The 17868-nt window shown below is 40.7% G+C and overlaps 1 protein-coding gene across 1 annotated transcript in view; it reads left to right on the top strand.

Moving 5' to 3' along the window:
• The window catches only part of LOC143287201 (solute carrier family 22 member 4-like), a 13560-nt gene extending 673 nt beyond the window's left edge, over window positions 1-12887 (top strand). The window contains exons 2-9 of the mRNA XM_076595146.1: window positions 87-174; window positions 5451-5568; window positions 7435-7650; window positions 8100-8324; window positions 9289-9423; window positions 10685-10797; window positions 11524-11547; window positions 12835-12887. Of these exons, the coding sequence (XP_076451261.1) occupies window positions 87-174; window positions 5451-5568; window positions 7435-7650; window positions 8100-8324; window positions 9289-9423; window positions 10685-10797; window positions 11524-11547; window positions 12835-12887 (972 nt within the window). The remainder of the gene's footprint in view (window positions 1-86; window positions 175-5450; window positions 5569-7434; window positions 7651-8099; window positions 8325-9288; window positions 9424-10684; window positions 10798-11523; window positions 11548-12834) is intronic.
• Window positions 12888-17868: the final 4981 nt, after the last annotated feature.

The raw sequence follows: 17868 nt of genomic DNA on the forward strand, positions 1-17868 counted from the left end.
TGTCCAGTTCTTATCCCTGTATCCTGTGTCCGTTATTATCCTGTGTATCCTGTGTACAGTTCTCATCCTGTGTATCCTGTGTACAGTTCCAGCTGGTGTGTGACCTGTCCTGGGTTCCTTCACTGATCATCTCCCTGCAAATGGTCGGCGTACTGATTGGGGCGATTCTGGCGGGTAAGTTTCTCCCTCTCTCTCTCTCTCTCTCTCTCTCTCTCTCTCTCTCTCTTCAGTGTGTGTGTGTGTGTGTGTGTGTGTGTGTGTGTGTGTGTGAAGAATCATCAGATTATAGTTTGCTTATGCTAAAAAAAAAAAAAGCACACAAAAAACAGCGGGCTTACAAGGGAAAATTGAGCGTCTCTCTTAAACTCAGCACTTCATCATGGTTCGTATGTGTTGATTAATAATTTGTTATCGCGTTATGGTTTAATGTTTGAATTATCAGTAAATTATTGAGAGGGCTCAAAACTCTATTAGAGAAGGACCTGTATTTTTCTGGAAAATAAAATCTGCTACGCAAAAACACCCAGATGCACCCTTCCACTGGCTAAGAGGAGACAACCTGACAAAATCCCCAATCCCACGGCTTTCATACAGTACCAATGGGATGAATGGCTGTTGGGTTAAATAGTCACTAAGTGTATGCAGTCTGGCCTTAGGGCGACACTAGGCTGACGGACTCCACACAGATGGACATCCATTGCCCTTCCCTGATAAGAGGCTCTGTCAGGGCGACCGAATTTTTTCCCTCACCACATAGAACACCCTTCTATGGATACCAACAAAACCCTGTCTCGCGTGCACCTCGGGGATCAGCTGCATAGCACGAGACATAAATTCAGATCCCCAAAACCCCAAAACAGGCGTGGCAAAAGAGGTGGGAAAAGATTGTGCTTAGGTAGCAGAATGACAAAAGCAGAGCGGCTGTCAAAGAAATTCTTTAGAATCGGCAGTTGGAATTGTTCCAGCGCGAGAATGAGAATTTCAACAATTGAGAAATTGGCATATGATTTTGACATTTTATGTTTCCAAGAGACCAGGACAAGTGCAGACAGACCAATACATTTTGAGAATTTCACAGTCTTTCAAAGGAATGAAGGAAGAGGAGTAGCAATCATACTGAACAAAAACCTAAAAAAACAAAGTTTCCACCATAAAGCTAGAGAAATGGTGTAGCAACTCATGTGAACTAGTGGGGGTGCGTCTCGAAAAACCTGACGGAATTCACAAAAGCATCGTGCTCATCAATGCCTATGTTCACCCAGGAACCTGCACAACAAAAGAGGATTGGGCGATTGGGCCTTTTTAGAGGAAATAGAGAACGAACTTGGAGACTCAATCATTATCTGTGGAGACCTCAATGCAAGATCGAAGCTATGGGACCAGCGGAACACCAACCCACAAGGACTCGCACTTGAAGGAATGATAGGGGAAATTCTTCTTAGCCCATTAACAACCACATCCCCAACTTGCCTTGGAACAAGACAAGGGGACAGTGACAGTGTGATCGACATCGCTCTAACATCTCCAAAATTCAGAGCAGAAATGAATGCAGAGACGCTTCCACACCAAGGCAGTGACCACCTCCCGGTAGTGTTCAGTTTACAGAAACTGTCAGATAAACCCTGTATGAAACCGCGTGATCCATTTCAGTATGAAACCAAAGAGACAACCATCATCGAAAAATTAAGACGCAGAAGAAACAAAAGAACGGCACCGAACAGGATGTAAACTATTCAGCCCCCATGGTGGAATACCGACACAGAAAGAGCCTGGATAGAAAAACATGCGGCTGTCAAACTTTGGCAAAAAGAAAGAACAAAACCATCTCCGGACAAAGATATTGAAACAAAAATGAAAGAAAAAACCAGTTTGAAATCATTGCTCAAGAGGCCAAAAATGACAAGTGGAAACAGTTTTGTGAGGCACTCAGTTATGACTCAACATTGACAGAGTTCTGGCAATTTTATCGTCGCATGGAAGGGAAAACGTGCACAACAACAAACCCAGACATGTTAGACACTGACGGAACCAAGCTTAAGACAAACGAAGAAAAAGGATCCGCCCTGCTCAAACGTTTCATACAACAGAGCGATCAAAGAAACTTAGATGAGAAAAAGAAATATGTTGAGGAGTTAAACCAAACCCTTATGCAGACTGGACCTGATGATGACTTGACAATAGATGATCTAAACGAAGCAATAGCTAAATGCAAGAAAGAATCAGCTCCTGGCCCAGACAAAGTTCGCTACTCGGACATCAAGGAACTATCGGAAGAAGACAGAAGCAACCTTCTCAATCTATATCAAAACAGTTTCCACAATGGACATGTGCCGGAGGACTGGACACACAGCTTCTTAAAACCCATACCAAAACCAGGAAAGGACCATCATCAGGTAAGCGGCTACCGGATCCTAACCATGCAAAACATTGCCGGAAAGCTCATGGAACGCATGATAGCCAGGAAACTTGCAAGGGATCTTGAACACAGGCACATTCTCCCTTCAAACCAAGGTGGTTACAGAACAGGCAAGTCCACATGGGAAAACGCAGCTGCTTTTGCATATGAGGTGTATGAAGCAAAGAAGAAACACTAGCAGTAGCAATCGATCTTGAAGATGCCTACAATAAGGTCCAGTTTGCGCACCTCATGGAGCTGCTACTAAGGTATGGAGTAAGTTTGACACTGACAAGATGGATAGCAGCAGCGCTTCAGGAAAGAACCGTCGTCCTACGCTTCGGAGATTGGATGTCTGCACCTTCTAAACTATCCATGGGACTGCCACAAGGGTCTCCGCTTTCTCCTGTCCTCTACAATGTCTACACGAAGGGCCTTGCAGACTTAAACAACAATGGAATAGCTCGGGTGCTTACTCTTGCGGATGATGGCCTGGTCTTCAAAACTTCGAAAGATGCTCAGGAAAGAACTAAAGCCGTCCAGAAACAACTAAACAATATTGCTCAATGGTGCAAAGACACAGGATCTTCCATCAATCCAGCGAAAGCCCAAACGTTGCTGTGCACCCTCAACAACAGAACCACGAGCAAATCACCACCTTCTGTGTCACTCGATGGGATTCAGATCGAGAAAACTGAATGCCTACGCTACCTAGGTATACACTTCGACAGGATGCTGACCTTCAGAAAACATCCGGAAAATACTGTTCTCAAATGCAAAAAGGGCCTTTCAGTCTTAAAAGCAATAGCAACCAAAGGTATTGAACAACGCCACCTCTTCCTGCTATACCAATCACTCGTACTTAGTGTGATCGACTACGGACTTGGGCTAACAACACCGTCTCAAAGCAACCTCCTAAAATTAGAAAGAGTTCAAAATGAAGCTATGAGGCTGATCCTTGGAACAACAAAAGACACGCCCACAGAAACCATGCGATACCTGCTTGACCTTCCTTCAGTGCAGGCCAGAAACAAGTTAGAACAGGTCAAGACCTACTTCAAAGCATTAGAAAACCCTCAAAACCCACTGCATGACGCAGTCAAAGAACCAAAAGGCAGCCGCCTAGGACGAGGAAGATCATGGATGGGGCAAGCAGAAGACACAATCCAGCTAGTATGCCGACTACAAGACCTGAAAGAAACAAAAGAATGGGAGAAAAACCCCGAAAACCTCAGCCATCTACTCAACACAGCCATTTCACCCACTCTAGGAAGACATTGTCGGGAATGGCCAGAGGGTAAAACTGATGCGGAAGTGAAGCTACTCATAGAAGAAAACAGTAAAGAAGAGGACATCATCATATACACAGATGGCTCAGTCAACAAAGACCAATCCGGTTGGGGATTCACTGCGAAACAAAATGGAAAAACAGTTAGGGAAGAGAATGCTGCCTACAAAGTCACAACCTCCAGCCTAACGATGGAAGTTGAAGCTGTGACACATGCCCTCCAGTGGCTATCGTCCATCCATACGCCTGGAAACCAACATGCCATGATTCTAACAGACTCAATGAACCTCATACAGAAAATTGAAAACGGAATGGGGAGGCCAGAGTGGCAATGCGCAACTTTCAGATTAAAAAACTCACATGGTCATACTGCCCGGGACATGCAGGTGTTAAGGGAAATGAGCGAGCTGACAGACTTGCTGGTAACGCAACACCAATGAGCGGCCTACATCTAGGAAAATCGGAAATCCTCAGAAAAGTCAAAGAATATCAACAAGAACAGGTACAAGGCCATCACACCATCGATCGCCTCAAAGAAATAAAAGCAGAGAGAGGGAGTGGCCGTAAGTCTAACATGAAAGGTAGAGCACGATGCTTTGCAAATCAAACAAATATCGGCATCATTTCCAAACCAACATTGCGCAAATTTCTTCAAAACGGAACAGAGTCTCTGTGGGCTTTTCCAAATACAATAGACTGAGCAACACACTAGACGCCACGTTCTTGGCATCAGAGATCTTTTCCCATCCCTCTTGCGGCCAATCAGTGGCAGCCTCTGTGCGTGTGTGTATGTGTGTGTTTGTGTGCATGTGTGGGTCTGTATTTTTGAGTGCGTTTGTGCATGCGCGAGGGTGTAAGTGTACACAAGTGTCAGTAGAGTTCTGTGCATGTGCGTGCGTGTGTGTGTGTGTGTGTGTGTGTGTGTGTGTGTGTGTGTGTGTGTGTGTGAGGGGGAGGTGGGGGTGCGGGGGGAGGTGGGGTAGAGGATGAGGTATGTGAGTGTATGCATGCCTACACTGTGGGAGCAACAGGATATTGGAACGTATATATATATATATATATATATATATATATATATATATATATATATATATATATATATTTGTATATATGTGTGTGGAGATATGGGCATATGTGTGTGTGCTTGTACAAGTAAGTGTTCATCTGTGTGTGTGTGTGTGTGTGTGTGTGTGTGTGTGTGTGTATGTGTGTGTGCCGTGGAAGCTGTGATACGTAGACTAGAAATGAGTGTGTGGAGGAGGGGGGTAGAGGAGGTGCAGGGTAATGTGTGTGGTGTGTGTGTGTGTATTGGAGCTCATGTACGTTTATATGTATTTGACTGTGCTTTCATATCTGTGAAACTGCATGTTCGGCGCATATCTGTTATGCATGTGTGGGTGTATATGTGAATGTGTGTCTTCATGTTTTACATCTATTTGCTTATTTATCATCATTGTTATCTTATTTATTTATTTATTTATTTATTTATTTATTTATTTTTACATTATAGTTATTATTTATTTATTTATTTATTTGTGTAAGCTTATCTATTATTTATTCACCTTTTTTTTTCCTCAAGGCCTGACTAAGCGCGTTGGGTTACGCTGCTGGTCAGGCATCTGTTTGGCAGATGTGGTGTAGCGTATATGGATTTGTCCGAACGCAGTGACGCCTCCTTGAGCTACTGAAACTGAAACTGAAACTCGCGTGTGTGTGTGTGTGTGTGTGTGTGTGTGTGTCTGTGTCTGTGTGTGTGTGATGTAACAGGTCAACTAGCAGACAGTGTGGGCAGGAAGAAAACAATGGTGTCCTTCACAGCTCTACATGCAGTGTTCAACCTCATTGCTGCTTTTTCCGTCACCTGGCAAATGTTTGCTGTGCTGAGGTGACTCTGTTTCCTTCACGCTTTCTCTATCTGTTCGTCTGTCCATCCATCTATCTATCTGTCTATCTAGTCTCCCTCACGCTTTCTCTGTATATCTATTCGTCTATCCATCTCTCTATCTATCTATCTATCTATCTATCTATCTATCTGTCTGTCTGTCTGTCTGTCTGTCTGTATATCCATCTCTCTCTCTCTGTATATATCTGATGAAAATTACCTGCATGTATGCACACGCATGCGCGTGAATGTGTGTGTGTGTTTGTGTGTGGGTGTTTCATCCCAGGTAGCGACTGTAACCGTTAAAGTTCTTCACACGGTTAACACATTAATGTACAGTTAAATCATGAAAAAGTATTTGAAAAAATAAAAAGAGGCGTTCTCAGCCTCGACAAAGAAGATGGTGGTTTAAACATGATCAGCATCCAACACCAGCAGCAAATGTTCTTGGTCAAATGGGCAGCCAGACTCCTCAAAGAGACAAAAGATCACTGGAGCGTTCTGACGATATACAATATGTCCTCTCTTCAAGACAGTCATTGCAGTTTCAAGTGTAACGTTTTACCCAAAGAAATTAAAAAAACAGGAAAACGTGCTACATTTTACCAAATGGAGTAAAGGCGGCATTGGTTTCTTGCAGGACCTTTGGCAGCACGGAAATATAATGACGTATGAAGGAATAGTGCGCAAATTAGGCGCTGACCCTGGCCTTCGTTTTGAATACAATGCCAGAATAAACTCAACCCCACAATCATGGAAACTCTATCTAGCTAATAATGTCCACAATGATGAAAATCCGAACGACAATGCAACAAAAGAGGGGAACCTCACTACCTTATCAAATAAACAAATCAGGAAAATATTCGCCCCAAAACAAAACCATGAAATCTGTGTAGCTCAGTTCTGGAAACGTAAACTGGACATCAGTGTAAACGAGTACTTCAAATTAGCATATGAACGTTCGAGAGATTCTCGACTGAGGTTACTTCACTTCAAATTTATACATGATATTTACCCAACGAATATTTTGCTTGCTAAAATGGGTGCAACGGACACAAATAGATGTAACTGGTGCCAAGAAACCGATTACATTGAACATGCCTTTTACTCCTGCCCCAAACTTTCCTCCTTTTGGAAACATGTGAAACGATTCATTCTCACACGCTACGAAACGCTGATTCCCATGAATGAAAAAAATTGCTCTGTTTGGAACAACAAAAATTGGCTTTCCGACTGATGGGAAAAGAAAAAAAATTAATACAATATTGTTACTAGCAAACCTGTCGATCTCCAAATTCAGATACGGTAGGTGCAAAAATCTGGACCTTGTCTTTGAATCAGAGCTCAGTCTACGAAACTGATGATCAATATACATTAGGTATAGTGCCTGTGGAGAGGGAGAGGTGTGAGGAGTACAGGAGAGTGAGAGAGAGAGAGAGAGAGAGAGAGAGAGAGAGAGAGAGAGAGAGACTGTGCTCAGTCAGTATGATTTTGTGTGAAACCATCATGTATGCGTATTATATGTTATGTCTTGTTAATGTTCGAACATGCCAGTGGGAAGAAGACAGATTGAAAAGATGAGAGAAAAAAAGAGAAAAAATGTGGGAAAAAAAGAAAGAAAGGACACCAGAAAGGGGACAAAATGATGATGGAAGGAACAAAAAGGGAAAAAGAAACAAACAAAAAAATACAGAAAAAAGGGAAAGAGATAGGGAGGGAGGGAGAGATCCTTCCATGGATGATGAGACTATCCTGCTCATTTGCAGAACTTTTACACATCCTCCGATTTCTAAAAAATAATAATTGAAAAATATTGAGAAACTACACTATGCATTAAATATTTCGAACTTAATCATGTATCCTTTTCAGAGCACTGATTGGCGTAACGAATGGAGCCGTTTTAGTGGTTGCCACTTCATATCCAATGGAATTCATTGGGAAGGCCAAACGTGCCTTGATCAGCTCCATCCCCTTTTGGGGCTTGGGCGCAACGACACTGAGTTTACTGGTGTGGGCAGTTCCCCACTGGAGTCACGTGCACCTGATTACAGCTGTCTGCTCGGCCGCCTGCCTGCCTGGCTGGTTGTGAGTCGTCCTGACTGCATCTCTCTCAGCCTCTCTCTTTGTCTGCCTCTGTCTCTCTGTCTGTTTCTCTCTCACCCTCTCTCTTTGTCTGCCTCTGTCTCTCTGTCTGTTTCTCTCTCACCCTCCCTTTGTCTGCCTCTGTCTCTCCTGTCTGTTTCTCTCTCATTCTTTCTCTTTGTCTCGTTGTGTATGTACTGATAACCCCTAACCCCCATCTTTCCCCCCACTCTATTTATGCACGTCATTTTTACTTTGTTGCTGTTCAACAGGAATCATAGTCGTATTTGGTCTTTGAAGGCTTTGCCTATTGTTTTTGATTTCGTTACAAAGGTCTCTTTTTCGTAAAATTTGAAAACATGGCAGTTGAGTTACTTCACCAGAATATCAAAAACAGCAATAAGCTTCCCTGATCCGCACACTGCTCCCTCCCTTCCTGTCTCTCTCACCAGATTTCTCCCAGAAAGCGTACGCTGGTTAACCGTGAAGGGTCACGTGACGAAAGCTCAGCGCGTGCTGTGCAAGATGGCGCGGTGGAACGGACGGAATCCTCCCAACCTGAGTTCAGTGCAGGCTCTGTGCTCGGACAGTAGCCACACTCAGAGGAAATACAGCTACTTCCACATCTTCTCCACCTGGAGAATGATGAAGATCTCCTGTCTGCTGGGCTTTATGTGGTGAGGGGAAATGGCGTTTGTGTTGTTGTTTTTCCCTCGATCGTATAATCGTCGTCGGCCTCCTTTCGTCTCGAGAGCTGCACCAGAAATGTAGTCACTGCCCGGCATTGCACTTCCTGCTGTGGCTGACTGACTTAGCGAAGCTGGAGTGAGCTCTACAGGTGCAGACCTGGGCAGATTGATATGGAGGACAAGCTGTTCGATCGTATAATAAAATTATATACGTGCTTTATATCCTTTCAATGCTACGATTCAAATGTGGATTGTAGATTCATCTACAATGACATGGTAAGGGCCAGGGGAGATATTTTGCTGACGCATATGAACATAAAATTCACAGAGGTATCCAAAAATGGTAGTGAAAGGTGAACAGTTTAACAGCAAAGCAACAACAACAATAAGAACAGCAACAAGAAGAAAAGTCTCTGACTGGAGAAAATATAACTTATTTTTTGAATTACTGATTTATTAAATTACATGCACGTATATTAATAAACACACACACACACACACACACACACACACACACACACACAGGTTGACTAGTTAGTTTGTTTTATTTCGTTGATTATTTTTTTCTCTCTTTTTTTTTTAATGCTAATCGAGGAGAGAGGAGCAGGGAAAGTAGTGATGAATCAAGGCATGGGTGGGGTGGGGGAGATAATGGATTTTCGTCTAAAATCACAAATGTTGATAGGGGTTAAGCAAAAGAACGAACACACACACACACACACACACACACACACACACACACACAGAGAGAGAGAAAGAGAGAGAGAACTGCTACGAAATGATATAGGAATAGTTGATAATGTGTGTGTAGTAGTCCTGTTAGTTGGTTTACTGTAACTGAATACTGAAAAGAAATAGTATTAATTTTATTCAGCGTTCGAATGTTGTTTATTATGCATAGTTGAATGTTAAAAATAGATATTAGAAATATATATTCCTTGTTTGGTGTTAGGTTTTGTTGTTCGATTACATACTACGGGATCCTGTTCGGCATCAAGAACCTGTCCGGGGATTTCCATCTCAACTTCTTTCTCATGACAGTGGTGGAACTTCCGACACCACTGTTTGTCTACCACCTGTCAGGATGGTCAGTTTGTTTTTCAGACTCTCTCTCTCTCTCTCTCTCTCTCTCTCTCATATGTAGCATCTGTGTTCGCTTGGTGGTATCTTGGAATATGAACATTTTTGTTTGTTCAGCAAACAAGAGCACAATATAAAATCATCACCCCCATAGAATTACATTTTTGAAATGTTTGCTATTTGAAGATAGGCGAGTTGGACAAAATTTTGTTGCATCTAAAAACATCAGGTTGGCCCCACGATGGCCTCACAATTTCCTTCAAAACGCTAAATCGTGTGGCTTCGTTTGAGAAACAATTGTACAATCATCACAGAACACACTAAATACGTTTAAAACCAGTCTGTTTTATTCTTATGAATGTTAGAGGGAGGTGGTAGGTGCTCGGTGGGTAAACCTCATTTTCCTGACGAATATCACTTATTTGCACGATATATATAATGTATTTTGAATGAAAATTATTCAAATCAGTATTTATTGTATTCTGAAGCAGGGGAACATGACATATGTAAACGGTAGCCACAAAACCACACGATTTTGCGACTCCAAGACAATTCCTGGTAAAACAACATTTTGGGGGTAGGGGAAGCAACTCCACCAGTGTGACTCCCCAAAGGGTCAAATGTTCATCCAAACGTACTGAAATGATTTCTAGAAGACCCTTGCAGATCTCTGTGTAAAATTAATTTCGAAAAGAATGATACCGAAGTGATGAAATAAAACTACAGGACAAGTTTACATTAATTCATCGAAGATTTGACAAGCCTTATTTGTGAAGGAATAGACGAAGATATTTCAATTCTATTTATTTGTTCGTATAAAAAAGACTCCACTGAAAAAGCAAACATATAATATGTGGTGATTTCATTTATATAAACATGATTTATGGGGGTTTGAAGTTGAGCTTGTCTTAATTTCATTGACCGGGCGCGAGAGGGTACCTTGTGCCAAGGGCAGTAACTCTGAGTGCGTCCCAATTTTTTTTCTTGGGAAGCAGACCCCGAAGAACAATTTACGACTAGTCTACATCATTCCTCAGGGATGCGGGGGGTGGGGTTGGGGGTGCACGGTAACCCCATCGGCCTTGCGGACTACACAAAAATCATTGTGTTGATCATCGGATCACTTGAACAGTACACAGAAAGGTGATGCCAGGGCTGATACATATGGGCTTACGCACGTCGCGAAGCAAAAATCTCGCAAGATACCTCATTGATTGGGTCATGAATGGTTTTGTCCCCTGCACTAATCGTCCTGTTTCTGATGTCAGCCCTACCGTTGCTGTGACTGTCACTGACAACGTCACATGTGCTGACCTGTCTGGCGTGTCCAGTATCTCCTCTGACGTTCTTCCCGCTGTGTATCACGTCAGAACTACTGACAGTACTCCTGATGTTTTATCTCTGTGTGTTGACACATCCCCTTTATGCGGCGCTGTTCGTGTTGCTTCCAACCTCAACACACGTGTTCATGCTGACATTTTTACTTCCCGTGATATTGTCCCCTTTGATGACATTATTCCAAACTGTAATGTATCCCCCGTGATAGCTTCTGCTCCGCTTCCTACTCCTGCCATACCTGTGTCAACTACCGGACCTTTTTCTTCCTTCCCACTGATCAGTACTCGATGTTATAAATGTATTCACAAATCTGCACCTTCATATCTCTGTGGCTGCCTTCACCGCTACACTCCATCTCGCTCTCTACGATCAGCTTCGGATCCACTGTTTACGCATACCCAGATTCAAACACTCCACTGTTGGCCGCCGTTCTTTCTGTCTCTGGACCTTGCAATTGGAATGAATTTCCTCTTTCTCTTCGTCGGGTCTCCACACTCAGCTCTTTCAAGTCTGGTCTTAAAACCCACCTCTTCCCAAAATAGCCTCCCTTCCCTGTCTCTTCCTTGTGTTCAGTTTTTCCAGTTTTAGAGTTATACATGCGTGTCAATGACTGGTGCGAAAGCGCTTTGATTTGTCTCTGCACAAGATTCAGCGCTATATAAATATAATAATTATTAATTATTATTATTATTTTGTAGAGGTGGAGTTGTTTGATGAACAGACAATAGCAACATCAAAATATGTGAACAGTCTGGGGATTTGTGTACAGAAGGTCATCGGTTTGTGGAGGAAGGTAACCATATGTGTGTGAAAATTCATGTGTGTGTGTGTGTGTGTGTGTGTGTGTGTGTGCAGGTTCGGCAGAAGATGGGCACTGTTTGGCAGTTTCATGGTTTGCACTTTGTCAATGGCGGTTGTGGTGACTTTGTTACTTCTGTGTAAGTTTCGTTCCTTTCTTCTTCCCTTCGTTCTTTCTCGAGCTCATCATATGTAGCGTAGCATGCATTGTTTATTTCGCTCGCTTTAACACCCATTGAACAAACAAATGCAATCAACACTGTCGACAATGAACCGGAACCTGATTTTCAGTATCGGAGGGGGAGGCAGGAAGTTACGTCAACGTGCTGTGCATTGTTTGCCGGGCAGCGCTGCAACTGGCTTGGACTATAATGTCCCTCTTCACTGCTGAACTCTACCCGACTGTCGTTAGGTATGGTACCCGACTTTCCGTCTCGTCCGTTTATTGTCATTTATCCATCCATTCATTCATTCACCCATTCCATACCTTTAACTGCCATTCCTTATTTCTGTTTCCATAGTCCTTTTGATTTTGGACATGGTTAAAGAAAGAACAAGATAGCAACATATCCCATGCAGTTAGAGTCGTGGACTGACGATTGAGAGGGTGCGAGTTCGAGACCCATCAGAGATGCGTTTATCCGGCCCGTGACTGGCTCCTACCCACAATTGAGTGTGAAATGGGCTCAAACAGGAAGTTGGGGACTACACAGTCGAAAGTCACCGATTCACACATGCGTGTTTTGGCGTGTTGCTCAAAGTTCATGACTAAAACTGTGTCTTATTTCTCAGTCAGTCTGGCTGACACTGGGATATATTATGATAATGCAGTCGTGTCACTTAGTCCCAAACCTCAACCATTGAGGCAACCCCAATGGCGGCACCGTCATCACCCCCACCATCATTCTTCATCAAAATACAGAGCATCAAAAAAAAGTACCCCATGACTCCTCACTTGATATGTTTTAACCAATAAATGTGGATTTGTTTATGAATTATTCCACATTCAAGGTTATGGCAAGTGTGACTGAGCTGTCTAGCTCTTTTCAGGAAATCGTGACTGAGTAGACGGTTTCTCGTGTAAATATTTCATATATTTTCTACGGTAAGTGTCTTGTGTTTTTTCAGTAAATGTCTCACGCTTTACAGAAATTATATATTGGAAAGTACTTACCAACGACCCTGAAGATACCCGCGGTCATTGTTTTTTAGTACAATGTTTGTTCTTGCTTTGCTTTCAGTTATTCTGAGTATGTGCGACAAAGCATTTTTCTTTTAACAGAAACATCGGTATCGGGTACTGCGACATGTCTGCTAGACTCGGAGGAATTCTAGCCCCATATATTTTGTCTGCGGTAAGTGATACGCATGAGTGATGTGCTGTGTGTGTGTGTGTGTGTGTGTGTGTGTGTTGCTCAGTAGCGGTAATTTGCGCATTACCGGTAATGCGCTACATTTTTGCCCATTTCGTTAATCAGCAAAGTGGCTTGCGTGATATCAGTTATGTGCAAACTTTTGCTCATTACCAGTAATGGATCATTACCAGCACTGTTGAAGTGTTCATAATCGGAGCAACATTTTGTGGAGCAACATTTGATTGATTAATTGTATCTGACACGTATGTAAAAATAGATGCTAGATTTCTGTTCTGATTCGCTCGTTTCGAAAAAAACGTTTGTCAGACCGTATATTAATCTGTTTTGACAGAATTTTATGCAGCATTTGCTCTAATTACATATTTTGCCGATGCTAGCTTTCGTAATTCATTAAGAAGCAGTATTCCTGCAGCTCTACACGACTGTAATGTGTTCGTATGAAACGGAACACCTAGGGCCAACTTTAAGGCTTTGCTATCTAGGCTTTGCAATTTTTCAAGGAAAGCATTCGGAGCAGAGAAAAATACCTCCTGTCCATATGTCAATCTAGATCTTACCAGTGCAGTAGCGAGATGAATAAGAGTTTTTGAATCTTGACCCCAAGGCTGTTTACTGACGATTTTAAGAAAATTTAAGCTTTTCATTGCTCTTGATATTATGTTTTCTAGATACTTCTTCCAATTTAGCTTTGGAGTAAAATAAACACCAAGGAATTTCACCTCAGATTTGTTCTTTTCCATCAAGATGAAAAGTTGGTAATTGTTTTGGAGCAGTACCATTATTAAAAAGTATCATGTGTCTTTTCAGTTGAAAACTGTAATCCATTATCTTTCATATAAATGTTTAATTTGTCACGTTCTGATTGATATAAATTGTTAATGTGATTGATATAACGCAAGCCCGTTTTCGTTCGCAAAGTTACGTTCAACCAAAGAGCGTATTGGGCGAGATAAATAAATTTAGACAAATATTTAGGCAAATCGTATAACATTTTGTTGAACAAAAGTAGGGAAATTATAAATCCTTGCAAAATACCCATGCTAATTGATCTTGAAGACGACAATGACTGCCCAGCTTTAGTGATGATGCTTCTTTCTGTCAAAAGAGATTTTATATACCTGTATATATTGCCAATTAACCCAATGTTCTGTTAGCTTGAACAGTAATCTGGCATGCCAAATGCGGTTACAAGCTTTTTGTACATCAAAGAACGTGGCCAAAACATTCTTTTTGAAAACTGTTGTTTTATGTTTGTTGTTAGTTTAACTAGGTGATCTAAAGTAGATCTGCCCTTTCTGAATCCGGCTTGTACAATCGGAATAATTCTATTTTTATCACAATAGTAAGTTATCGGAACAGCATGTATAGCTATTGGAATTGAAACTGTCTTTCCAAAACATCAATTAAGATCAAACAGGGTTCATACAAGGAAGATATATTGCAGATAATTTTATCTCTTTACTTTGGGAAAAACTGCTTGGACTGCTTGCAGTAATAGATTTGAAAAAGCCTTTTGATTCGATTAATTGGGGTTTCATGAAAAATGTACTGAAAGAATTTGGATTTGGAAATAACATATGTAACTGGGTAGCCTATTTTCATAATGATATAAAGTTTTATGTTGTACTTCACGGAAAGGTAACCCAACACTTTGGTATAAATATAGGATGCCACCAGGGAGATCCGATGCCGCTTTATTTGTTTGTTCCGACATACTTGCATGCACAAATCGCGGTGATGAAAAAACTCAAGAACATAAAACTATTCAACCCCGATTTCAAAGTTAATCAGTTTGCAGACGATACAAAATTTGCATTGGAAAGAGGCGGATGCTCATATGAAAGACTGTTTAAAAGACTAAATGAAATCGAAAACATTTCAGAACTAAAATTTAATTTTGAAGAAAACAAGAAATGTTTGTCATGGGAAATGAGAAATCCGCAGAAAATACATCAAGTTAATAAACTATGCAATGGAACACAACAAATTTTAGAATTTTTGGCCTTCGGTTTACCGATGAAATATCAGATATATCAAAAAATGATATAGCAGATAAAAGTTGTTGAAGTTATTAATATATTTAAAACGTGGGCCAAAAGCATATACGCGCCTTTGGGTGCATCTAAAGTGGAAATGCGCTATTTTTAATTTGAACGGAAGTGGTTTCCATACACGGGATAAGTAAATGATTAAGATATAGTATTATACATCTGCATATGTGAGAAAAGTGAAGGAAACGAGTTTTACATATTTTTACCTATATTACTGCCTTTTTGTTTACAACACTGTCAGTCACATGTACAGACAGGTGGATTTTTGAAACACCATGTGCTAATTTTCTATTATACTTTTTCTTCTCTGATGAATTGACTTGAAGTATATAATGTTCCTGTACCAGCAGTCAAGTAACTGTGTGTAACCCACTTTCTTGCCTCTGTGTGTGTGTGTGTGTGTGTGTGTGTGTGTGTGTGTGTGTGTGTTCGTTCGTTCTTTAGTTTAGCGTCTTTTCACTATTAGTGATATTAGACGATTTAAAAAAAAAAAAAAAAAGGGGGGGGGGGGGTTGGGTTGGGAGGGGTAGGGAGAGGGGAAAGAGAAGTAAGAATAAAACAGAAAAGGTAGAAAACTACTAAGAAATGCATAACTAACATGAAATTAGCTTTAACAGTAACAATTCAAAAATGATGATGATGACTAAAACCAGTAACATGATTATGAAGTACATTAAAGGAATGTAGAAATAGGGCTATGAACTAATGCCTTTGAAAGTTCTACTAAATGAACCTCGTTAGAAATAACTTCCCCAAAATCATCTGCAGAATAGTTACTCTCTGTGAAATACTTGGGCAAGAAGATACGTAACTGCTGACATTGAAACAAACTATGATGCAAGCCGAACTGCTTACCACAAATGCATATAACACTTTTACTATATTTTGTCTTCAGCGCGTTAAGTTTTATGCGGAAGAAAGTAGATGTTATTAATCTTGTATAGCAAGCTGAAGAATTCGGTATTTTTTCTTTAATAATACGTTCGGGGAATAATGTCCCTTTCTGTTTTGAAGACACTGTCTTCCATCGTTTATGAAATCGACCCCATGCTGTTTTTTCTAACATAGTATATGCTTCTTTCACGGAAAGTCGGACAAGTATTTTTGTCGATTTTTCTGAATCTTGTGCTCCACTTATAGCTGCTTTATCAGCAGTTGCATTGCCATAAATGCCCACATGAGAAGGCACCCAACAGAAACTGACATCAGTACCTTTAATCCTCAAACAATGTACCAAATGATTTGCCTCAATAACTAAGTCAGGTCTTGTTTCAAGGCTAAATGATTCTAGAGCACAAAGTACTGATTTGGAATCAACAAAGAATGCTATTTTCAAGAAAACTGTTTGATAGCTCACCAAGTAGCTCAATGCTTGTATAATAGCAACAAGTTCAGCCATAAAAATGGAAAGATTCTTTCCAATAAAATAAGATTTTTCAACTTTAAAAGCGGGAATAGTAAAAGCCGCGCCAGCATTTTTGTCATCAAGAACGGATCCATCTGTAAATATATGGAGATGATTCTGGTATTTTTCTGCTATGTGTATTCTGGCAGTACTCGTCGTGATATTTATGTTTTCTTCCTTTTTTGTTTCAGAATAGCTGGTATCAAAATCTGCTTTCAACATTTCCCAAAAAGGAATAGGAGTATAAGATGGTTTTATAGCTAACTCGTTCATGTTAACACCAGATTCTTTTAACAGATTTGAAACTTAAGTTGCAACTGTTTCTTGTGATGACATAGGTTCAGCTCTTTTTGGAAAATCAATGTCAGATCTTACTGTCAGTTCATCAGCAATGAAATTTTCTGTCATAGAAGTGTATCTTACAGCGAATTTTGCTGTTGCTAAATCACGATGCTCATTTAAAGGAAGAATTCCGGCCGTTTTGTATGTTTCCTGGTTGGATGCATGAAAGGGCACCCCGAGGCCAATTTTGATAGCCTTACAGTCTACACTTTGAATCTTTTGTAACAGATATTTAGGTGCACTGAAAAGTATTTCTTGTGCATACGTTAACTTAGATCTTACAAGAGCCATGGAAAGATGGATCAATGTTTTTGTATCCATTCCCCAAGGTAAGCGGCTTAGAATTTTCATTAGATTGATACTTTTCCTTGCCTTTGTTAAGATGTAATCAAAATGAATGTTCCATGTCAGTTTTGAACTAAGATAAACACCTAAAAACTTCACCACCTGTTTATAATCAATGACGTCACCAAGTAATTTAAAAACTGGCATGCTAGATGGGTTACCACCTGAATTAAACAACATCATACATGTTCTTTCTGTCGACAAGGCTAGACCATTTTCAAACATATAGTTACAAGGTTGTCAAGATCAGATTGATACAAACGCCATTTGTAATTCTGTGCTCTTTGTGGGGTTGACTTTTTTAGAGTGACACCCATCCACATACAAATGTCATCAGCATACTGTGCTATAACTACACGATTTGACAATACCTTTGGGAGATCTTGAATAAGAATATTAAAAAGTATAGAGGCTATAACTGAACCCTGAGGAATTCCCATGTCAAGTTTATGTGGTAATGTGTGTTTTGTGTGTGTGTGTGTGTGTGTGTGTGTGTGTGTGTGTGTGTGTGGTATTTGCCTGTGTAAGTAAGAGTGAGAATAAAAGCAAAGAGAGAGAGAAAATTAGCACCAAAAAAATGTCCACCGTAATTGTTATGTAGAATGTTTTGCCTCTTCTCCATAATACTGCTATTTTTTCACACATGTTTGCTGTCAACGAATCTGTATTTAACTTATTATTCTTTGTGGTTCTTCAAGAGAAGAATATGTTGCTGCTTAGTGGTAGAGTGACAAGGAATATATGTTAATATATATTGTATGGTGGAAGAAAACAACAACAAAAAACAAGTGTCTTCA

The sequence above is a fragment of the Babylonia areolata genome, chromosome 11 (assembly GCF_041734735.1).
Source record: "Babylonia areolata isolate BAREFJ2019XMU chromosome 11, ASM4173473v1, whole genome shotgun sequence".
Taxonomy (NCBI): Eukaryota; Metazoa; Mollusca; class Gastropoda; order Neogastropoda; family Buccinidae; genus Babylonia; species Babylonia areolata.